Here is an 11238-nt window from a genome sequence, read left to right as displayed (position 1 = left end):
TTAACCCCAAATATTTATAGATTTGGACTTTGCTCCAAGTTTAGTAACAGAAATACTATGTCAGTCAAAACTAATTCTCAATTAACAATGCCTCAAGCTTCAAAGGCTGCAGTCTCACAAGAACAATCTACTCTTGCTTCGAGTTCGACTTTGTCATCACAGGAGCTTTCTATATCTCTCGGTGAAATCAATTTCTGAATGCTCTGTGTTTGCTACTCCAGATAAAGTAAGGCCATTACCAAAGGCACTAGAAAGATAGCCTTCAAAAAACACACGCAAAAATAGAACTTCGTCTATATTGACTGATACCCATTTCAACAGTTCTGTAAGATTATCACAGCCACCGCCAAAAAAATGTAAAAGTTCTACTAAGAGAAAAAGGATAAGGAAAAAACATATACAAGACTTATCATCATTAGAAGATGAAAATTATTGTATCATTTGCATCAAACTTTACATGGTTATTAAAACTGAACACTGAATAATTTGAACAAAAAATTTGAAATCCTACTTTAATAGGAGATATATATATATATATATATATATATATATATATATATATATATATATATATATATATATATATATATATATATATATATATATATATATTAAAGCAGACAATAAGAATTCGATAACATATTGTAAAATAGTTTAAAGATAATAAGTGACAGTATTAAAGCCTACAATTTATTTTTGTCAGTATTTTTAAGCCTTTAAATAAAAAGAACCAATTTTTAAAAGCATTATACTATCACAAAAAAAAAAATAACCAGTTTATGATTTTTGCTTTAAATGATTCACAAACTAATATATTTTCAAAAAAAAAATTAAGATAGTGGCTAAAACATTCACGACTTTGGAATATAGACCATGATGTAAGCACAGATTAAACTTCGCAGGAAAACAACAAAGTTTCACTTTAGTTCCATATCTATTTTCTTTGTAAAATTATTTAAATGATAGCTTTAATAACACATACCATACCTAAAATATTGTTTTAACATCATTCCTTAAAGACAACTAAGTATTATCATCAAATAAATCTAATTTGAATTATAGACAACTTTGTTAGTAATTCTCTGTATATCCGCGAATATTATTGTATATCAACATGGTAAGCAGAAAATAATAAGGCTCAAAATAAGGTTTTGAGTTTTAGACTCAGACTAGATATCATAATATTTTGGGCTGAAATGTAAGAGTGCTGCTACATTGACTGATTTATACCTACCCCAACCCAAATCTCTCAGCCGGTGTACCAGTGCCCCCTTGTATGTTCTATCTAAATTAGTCGATGTAGCAGCGCTACATGTTCTCATTATATCAATTTAATGTCTGGTTTGCGTTTTTTGAAACCTTAAAAACCTTATTTTAAGCTATACCATCTTCTGCTTACCTACCAATATTTAAGCAAAATATGACGCATGCGCAAAATAAATGTTTATTACTAAACCACCTTGAGCAAATTTTATTTAGAACAAAGATTTTTAAGAGACGTAAAATATCATAGAAGGAAAATACATTTTAGGTTCACTAACAATAAATTTTATTTTCAATAACTTTACGCCTATTTTTCAAAATTAAAAAAAAATAATTACGCCACTGAAAACTTAATAGTTTATTAAAAAAAGTTGTTTATTTTTTATTAAAATTTTATATTATCTTATTCAGATAAAGATACTCTGCAACTTGATTAAAGAAGCAATTAGTGTTATTAAGTTCTACTTAATTACTAAATATTAATAACAAATACAGTTTAAACGAATTATCATTTAAATTTAAATTAGCGTCACAAATGGCACAACTATTCCGTAGTTTTTTTCATTTTAGAATTAGTTTTCAAAAAATTAGCCCGTATTAAGCTTATATGCAGGTAAGAAAACCGTTTAAAAGTTTTTTCTAAAAGATACTTTAAAGATCCAGAATCTGAACTTCATGTTGGACATGTTGTGACTACTTTCTAAAAAGTAATATCAATTTTAAACTGAAAAATCTATAATAGTATAAGCTTGGTTCTTATTTTACTAACTATTAAACTTCAAAGACAGAAAGCATTCTCCTCCTGTTGTGGATAGAAGCATTGCCCCCTGTTGTGGATATAAACCTTGTCTTGATTCATTTTTTGTTATATATAAACTTTACATAGCTATTTTTTTTTTGTTATATATAACTCTTTATTCACAACGTATAGTTATTAATTTTTTATTCACAACAAGCATTTATTAATTTTTTATTCACAATGAACTATGCGAAGGCGGTATGAAATTTTCTATTATCTTATATATTATATTACTATAGCAAACTCTTCTAAACTAAAAATACTCTTTCTATTCACAAAAAAAATTTTGCTTGGACGAAACTATTATTAATCACAAATACTATATTAGGTATATATAGTTTTCATTATTCACAATGAGTTCTCAATACTATATTAGGTGTATATAGTTTTCTTTAATCACAATGAGTTTTCCTGTGTGCGCATTGTTTTTTTTTTAATCACAGTAAAATGTAGGCGGCTCTAGATTCTCTTTATTCGCAATGAACATTACTTAGGTTATATAGTTTTCCTTATTTGCAATAAACTTTACCTCGGTGTATACGCTTGCAATAAAAGCACAAAAGATTCATCTTCTTTTGCACCGTCTATAAACTCTTTTAAGCTTAATTTTCCATCTGCATTTTTGTCTAGTTTATCAAACACTCTCTGAACATTTTCTTTTGACAGTCTTTTGTCGTCAAATAAGCCAACCATACTCTTAACGGTATCAACTATACTTGTTAGCTCTTCTAGAGTTATGAAACCGTTTCTATCAATATCGTAGAGTTTGAATATCCATTCAAGCTTTTCTTCTATTGTACCACGCGTTGTGACAGACAAAGAGGATATAAATTCGTGAAAATCTAAAAAAAACCGTTTTTAAACTCCAAAAAGAAATCAACTAAGGGTTCAACTACAGCCAAAAGTTTTCGCTTTTGTGTTTATTTTTCAAGTTAGCTTATACACTAAAAATTGTATAACTAAAAACTTTTAATCTAATACAAAAATAAAAATTTTATATTTACCTATTTTTCCATCGCCATTATTATCGAACGTTCTGAAAACATGCTCAGCAAATTTCTTTGCGTCGGTAGATGCATAAAAGCTGACGTAGAGTTCGATAAACTGTTCCCGGTTTAATGTTCCATTCGGACAATCAATTAAAAATCCACTATATCTCCTTTTTACTTCTTTAGCGTTAAAGTAAGTAGCATTTAACAACTGGTTAAGTTCGTCAGGAGGTAATTTACTGTTACTCTTACCCATTTCAAATTACTTAATTTTTTAGAAACTAAACGATTTTGTAGATGATCTTATGAAACATTTTAAACGTTATTAAAAGAAGACAAAAAAAAAACTTTCAATATATAAGCTAACATGGCACATTATAATAAAAGTAACTAGTAAAAAGTAAATACAACAAACATTACAACAAGCATAACTCGCAAAACAGTAGAGTTTATCGAACAATACACATTATTTACATAATTAATATACACTTCTTTAGTTTATAGAATATTACTCTCTGTTAACTTTGCCGTTAAATTGTTAAATAATAAAAAATTAAGGAACAACATTTATATATATATATATATATATATATATATATATATATAGATATATATATATATATATATATATATACATATATATATATGTATATATATATATATATATATATATATATATATATATATAATATATATATATCAACGTTATTTCAACGTTGTTTCAACGTTGTGTGCTTGCTGGGTACATACATACATACATACATACATACATACATACATACATACATACATACATACATACATACATACATACATACATACATACATACATACATACATACATACATACATACATACATACATACATACATACATACATACATACATACATACATACATACATTCATGTATGTATGTATACATTTATTTTTTTTATTTTTATTACTTTACTGTTTTTATTATTATTATTATCAATAATTATAATTTTATTACTAAAAATTATAATTTATAACAAACTTTAAAAGAAACATTTAAAACCGCAAATATTTTAATCCTTTACCCTTTGTAAATCCATCTTGCTTCATTTTCCATTTTAATTCATTTTTAAACTGATATAGCGTTGTTTTCTTTGTATTAACAATATCGGAAAACTAATTCCACAAATAAGGTCCACGAAATTGAACTGAGTATAATTCTACTTTTAAATCATATATTGGAACAATAGTTACTCTTTGAAAATTTTATTGACTATTTTTAATTTACATCGAATAACTAAAAATATTTAAAATTAGGTGTTGTAATAATTGTTCCAAAAGGTCAAAATTTTGCATTGATTTACCTTGTAAACCAATTAATTTTTTAAATTAAACTATTTAATAGCCTTTGGCATATTGTTGCAAAAATAAAGTATTTATCTTGTTTAAAAACGTTTTCATTTTTTATTGACGTTTCCATATTTTGTTTTAGTGAAAAAAATTTTAGTTTTTCAATTACTTCGCATAAATAATATTTCCTTGTGTGAAATTGAATGTGCTTACTTTTTTTAAATGAGAATAATATTACTTGTATATAGATAATTTTAAGATAAAATTACTTATATCTATATATTTTATGGTATAACACAATAACATATATAGATATGTTACATATCTATATATGTTATTGTGTTGCTGTTATATTTTAATGGGGATTAAATATACCCTACACTAGAATTATCCACTATTGTATTGTATATCCACACGCAAAATACCAAGCAGTTAAAATTTACAACAGCAAACAACAAAATATGCCTTCAACATTCAGCGGAAATTTTTTTTTTTGTTAACTAATACAAGCTTCTAACAAAGAATGAATATATTATACTCCTAATAACGAGTTAATTTATCTTAACAACATTTACATATAATATAGTTCACATTTGTAATATATTTTTTTAAGTTTTACTTAATTGTGTGCAGTTGTTTAAATAATTATTTTTTATAGTACAATATTAACACCTTATTTTAATGTTGATTAAAAGACGTTTTTTAGTTTTACTTTCAACTCTACTGAAGATTGTGTCGTTGTAAAACTTTATCGTAGTATCAGCCCAGTGGGCACAGTACGTTTTTAAAACGTTCTTTGGACGTTTTTATTAGGTTTAAACCTTATAAAAACGTCTAAAAAACGTTTTAAAAACGTTTTAAAAACGTACAGTGCCCACTGGGAGATGACTCTTATACTACGGTATAGTCAAATAAAATTACACAACCATATTCTTTAGTATAATTAGTATAGTTTTTTTGTTGCTATAGATAAGGCTGTTGACTAGTATAATTAGTATAATCTTGAAATGCTTCATAAATTTAAAACCTTGTATAACCTTATACTGCAATAAAAGATTGTATTATTAAAATTCAGTATAATCTTATTATGAATAATATATAAACTTTTTTCCCTTATTGCCTGAGGTTAACTTTAACATAACTTTTGCAGAAATTCAATAAAAATTATCTGATAATGTACAAGACGTGACGTAATGTTTAGATGTTTAGAGGCTCTAATCAACTTAGTTTTGGTGGCCTTAAAAATATTGATCCTCATTTGGAAAATGTTATATCATTTTCAATTATTACTATTTTTTTTTTGTAAAAATGGTGGCCCAAAAAACTAGCTATCCTGAAGAGTTTTCCTTATTGCTTGATAAACCAGATTTTATTTAAATATTATTTGTGCAAAAGTTACACTTTTAAAAATACCGAGATTATCTTTCTTTGCAACGAAAAATATTTATGTTAGTAAAATCTACATTTATTATACATTTTTATACACATATTAAATTACATAATACGCTTATATAATTCTAATAAATATGCTATCTCTATTATATTATCTCTATTATATGATATAATATATCTGTTATTTCTTTTATCTTTATTATTCTTTAGCACAATACTTTTTAAAATACACCCCTTTTAAGTAAATCAATATATAATAAAACTTACATGCATCTTTGAGCAAAAATACAATTGGAAAACTTAAATTTCAAACAATAAAACAGTAGTATACAATACTCATAACGAGTATCGTATCGTATTAAGACATTATCGAGTATCGCATCGTATTAAGACATTATCGAGTATCGCATCATATTGATTACATTATTAAGTAAAAAGTTTACAAGTAGCAAAAAAAATTTTACGAGAAAAAAGATTTTAAAAAGACTTTTAGCAGTCTTAAATTTAAGAACATTAATCTTATATACAATACCCGACTTTCAAATAACGGTTATCCAAAAATATTATTTTTTTTTTAATCATAAACTAATTTAAGTTGTGAAACACTGTGCTAAACAAAGACCTTATTCTGTTTCTTTTTCTTTTTTTGGATAACCGGTTTAAAATAAAACTAACAACAAAAACTTTTGATAAATGACATTGAGCTAATTTTTTTAGAAGGCTTTTTAAAGTATAAACATTTTTTTTCATTACACAACAAATTTTGAATGACTGTTGTCTAAATTGTGCGAATATTTTGTTTAAAAACTTGTTGTAATATTTAATGTAGTACTTTTTTAAATAAGTTATTATTTTATTTATTTATTATTAATTTTTTGTTATTTCTTATTTTATCATTACTGTTATATATATATGTATATATATATATATATATATATATATATATATATATATATATATATATATATATATATATATATATATATATATATATATTTATATATATATATATATATATTCATATATATATATTTATATATATATATATATATATATATATATATATATATATATATACATACATAAATATATATATATATATATATATATATATATATATATATATATATATATATATATATATATATATATATATATATGTATTAGGGTGCATCACAAAATAACAATTTAAAAAATTGATTTTGTCTGACAACTAATTGTGTTCTGTATATCAAAAAAACAATGACTTCCAAAAATTTTAAAATAAAAAATATTTTTAGAGGTCCCCCGACACTTTTGAATATTTGACCAGTCCCTAATATTTATAAAATATATAGTTTTTTGAAAGTAGGTCGTGTTGGGTCTCAAATTAAGCAAAATTTTTAAAAAATTTCAAAAATAATAGTTAAAAAAAAAAACATTTTATATTTCACTGCTATGTATATATAAAACTACAAAAAATGCACCTTTTTCATTTTTATTTTAAAAATGTCATATTTATTGCAGTAAAATCTAATGTGAATTTCTTTTAATAAAATGATGATTATTTTTAAAATTTTTATAAAATATCACTTAATTTGAGACCCAACATGACCTACTTTTAAAAAACTATTTTTTTGAATACATTAGGGACTGGTCAAATATTCAAGGGTGTCGGGGGACCTCTAAAAATATTTCTTATTCTAAAATTTTTGAAAGTAATTGTTTTTTTGTTATATAGAACACAATTAGGTGTCAGACAAAATCAATTTTTTAAATTGTTATTTTGTGATGCACCCTAATATATATATATCAACTAAAAAATTTTTAAATTATTTAGTGTCGAAAGGTATTTACAAGAAAAATAACAATAATAACAACTTCGCGAATAAAACTTGGAAATACAAATAAAATTAAAAAAATAAAAATAGTAACAATCAAATATGCTAAGCTTTATCATTTCTCCTTTTATATATTAATACATAAATATTGTTCTTTTGAATACTGTTATGTGTTTAGTATTATAAAAATGTATTTAGTTTTATAAAAAAAAGTATTTAGTTTTATTTTACAGGGTTAGTGATCAGACTACATTTGATTCTTGTCGTGTAAATATTATATATTATAAATGTAAATTTAAAAGATAACTACGCACAGGTGTGCGTTAAAATGTTCATAGAGATTTTAAGAATAAAGATAAGCTTTCATTCCATCCTATTGCAGGTAGTATTGCAGGTTGTATTGCTAATAGTATTTTTATTTTTCCTTACGAAAAAAATTAAATATATGAATAATGATAATAAATACTTAGAAAAAAAAAACCCTAAAACTTTAAAAAAAAAATCTTTATTTAAAAAAATGTTTCTTTAAAGTTTAGTTATATTTCTTTAAGTTTAGTTGTATTTCTAGTAATTTTAATTTTCAATAATCAAGTTCAATTTTGTTTGCTATCCGAATCCCTTGTTAAAAATATGTAAGCTATTTTAGAAATATCTCCTATAAATACCATTGCTAAAGTTATTATTAATATTTATTTATGCTTATTATCATACTCGATACTTCAATAGAATTTCTGTTTAAGTAATGTCATCATTATCAATCATTTGGTTTTTATGATTTTTATTTTAATTTTACGATTTTTGTTTTTTTGTTTTTTAAGTGACCCAAGCGGACCTAACGGTCTTGTCGCAGAGTACCGCGGAAGAGCATTTTACAAGGAAGCTCACGTCTCCTTCTTTACCGATGGCGCTTTTAAAGCAAGTGCTCTAACCACTGCGCCACGACCGCTTTATGCTTATATTTGACCGCTTACTGCTTGTCATTGATTACTTTATTTCTTAATTTGCTATGTTTTTATTGTTGTTTTTGTTATCATTAATATTTGATTTTCATTACTGTTTAGGTGATACTGTCTATTCATTCATATTAATTCATCAGTCCTTAACAATCTTTTTTTTTTTCACCTTTTTTTTATTAGTTTGTCATCTTAGTTGTTATTGTTATCATTTGTTATTATTTTATTGTTACTATTTGTATTTTGGTTTTGTGCGTTAAATTTTTTTAGATACCAATTTTTAATTTGTAATGATTGAAAAAAAAAAAAAAAATAGCTTAGTGGTTGATTTTTTTACAACCAAGTTGGACGAAGACAATAACGTTAAAATATTAGGAAAAAGTTATTTAAATCTGTTAAAATAACAAGAAAAATTTTTAAAATAAGGTAGAAAGAAAGAACGTTAAAATTTCCTTTGTTTTAATTCTATTTTTAAAAGGTTAAGTTATTTATGTATTGTAAAATTACTGTATTTGTTGTAAACTAAGGAGTCGTTGAAGCATAGTATTAGTTCCAATGTTCTATTATAAAGTTTTATTGTTGTTTTATTTTTATTAAAAAATAAAACACTCGCCAAATAAAGATGCCAGTTCGTATAAATGGTACTGGCATTTCGTGGTTCAAGGAAAGAAATGTTTAGAATTGAAATATTTTTTTAGATAAGTTAATAATAATTTTAAGATAAGTTAATATAAGTTAATTTATTTTAAAAAGTTTGAATTAATTTTTCAAAACTGTTATATCTCAGAACATTTAAATGTGAAGCTGATTTTTGAAACCTCTCAAATCAGAGAGCGCAGATGGCAAAATGTGGAATTACATTATCATAGCCTCACCCACCCTTTGAAAAAGGTAATTCACACTAGTGTTGTCATGGTTATAAAAATTTAGTGTCCAGCACCAATACAAATCAAGTTCTTGTTACCTAAACAAAAAATCCACAAACATAAGTTAGGCGAGAGTTGCCAAAAAACTTTTTAAATTTAGAATACTTTATCGTTCAACTGAATAATTAAAAAAAAAAACAGAGCTTCTAATATTTCTAGTTAGAAACGCTATTATAAAAAAAAGTGAAATGTAAAATTTTTAAAACAAGTTTATTTTAAAGTGTTTAATAATTTTGTTGCACAATATTTAAAAACAAAAAATCATTATTAATTTTGTTTTCTTTTTTACGTGTTTGACTATTTATATAAATTTGAGGTACATTTCTTTCCTGCCTCATATCGGTATCCCTGCTTGCCGGTATAAAACGTTTTTTATTTATACTCCTTTGTTGATATCCAACTACGTAAAGTAAATAGTCAACAAAATGAATGTTTGGTATAAAAATAAATAAAATAACATCTAAACCTTGTAAACAAATTCGTAAAATGCTCAAGTTTTCTTAAAAAAAAACTGGTTTACAGTATTATTTTTTAAATTACTTTTATGTCAATTTGAAATATTTTTCAAAAGCAACTCTCTCGCATGACTCTTTAGATTTCTCAGCTGCTCTTTTAAAACAGATTGTGTTTTTGTGTATTATAGTTAACCAAACATTGTTGTATATATATACATATATATAAATATACATACATACATATATATATATATATATATATATATATATATATATATATATATATATATATATATATATTATATATATATATTATATATATATATGTTTATAAAGTTTTATTTTGCCTTCAAACATAGTCATGTTTTGATTATTTAATAATTACCAATGAAATATTGTGTTGGCTTTGATATTGCCAGATTAACATATGAAGCAATGACTTTGTATGTAAAAAATAAATTAGAATATTATATTTATATTGAATATTATATTTATATATATTATTACATTCGATACTCAAACTTTTCATATAAAACTAATTAATGATAAAGTTACAAAAATTTGTTGCTTAATTACATAATCGCATATAGATGTAGGAAATAAAAAAGAGTTATCATTGTTCTAATAGATAAATTTGTCTATTTTTTTCTTGTTTATTTCTTTTAAATGATTAGCTAAAATTTATTGTCGTTTAAAAATATCCTAGAGTATAAGCGTAACGAGGTATTACATATTCAGGCTATATTCCACAATAATTGACAGAAAGTAGATAATATATATCTTCTATAATACATTTTTGTTATTTTTTAATATGGAGTTTGAAACCAGTTCCTTAGCTACTTTTTTCTTTACTTAGATACACCTTATAAAATTTTATACCGAATTTTTTTTATTTATTAAATAAGCGCATATAAAATCATCATTAAATTAAGGTATCATCAAGTTTTATTTCCACTATTTTATGATTTAATTATGATACCGATACGAGATGTTTTGATACGATATCGGGTTAGATTTTATTTCCGCCTTGACTCACAAACTAATAAAACTTGCATTTTTTAAATTGATTTTAATTTTTTTTATTTTAAACTGTTTCTTACAAATGATATGCAATTATTTTAACTTTATTTTAATTGTTTGTTCAAAAATAAAAAAATAAATTATCATTAATACTTACCATAGTGTAAAAAAATGTTGAATTTATCTGAAAAAATATAGTACAAAGCATAAACATAAGTCAACAAAAATTATTTTTGAACGTTTTTGTTTTGTTTTTAATAAAGGAAAGCAATCATAACTTCTTGTTTTTTTACGTC

The 11238-nt window shown here is 23.8% G+C and overlaps 1 protein-coding gene across 1 annotated transcript; it reads right to left on the bottom strand.

The window, feature by feature from the left end:
* Positions 1 to 2260: 2260 nt before the first annotated feature.
* LOC100200768 (visinin-like protein 1) lies at positions 2261 to 11238 on the bottom strand. Its single transcript, XM_065788469.1, has 3 exons — positions 11100 to 11238; positions 3067 to 3332; positions 2261 to 2904 (listed from the first exon to the last, which is right to left on the bottom strand). The coding sequence occupies exons 2-3, from the start codon at positions 3305 to 3307 to the stop codon at positions 2588 to 2590; spliced, it is 558 nt and encodes a 185-aa protein (XP_065644541.1). The 5' UTR covers positions 3308 to 3332; positions 11100 to 11238; the 3' UTR covers positions 2261 to 2587.

The sequence above is a fragment of the Hydra vulgaris genome, chromosome 01 (genome assembly GCF_038396675.1).
Source record: "Hydra vulgaris chromosome 01, alternate assembly HydraT2T_AEP".
Taxonomy (NCBI): Eukaryota; Metazoa; Cnidaria; class Hydrozoa; order Anthoathecata; family Hydridae; genus Hydra; species Hydra vulgaris.
Note: the sequence above shows the minus strand (reverse complement) of the source record. Positions and strands in the feature narration are given on the sequence as shown.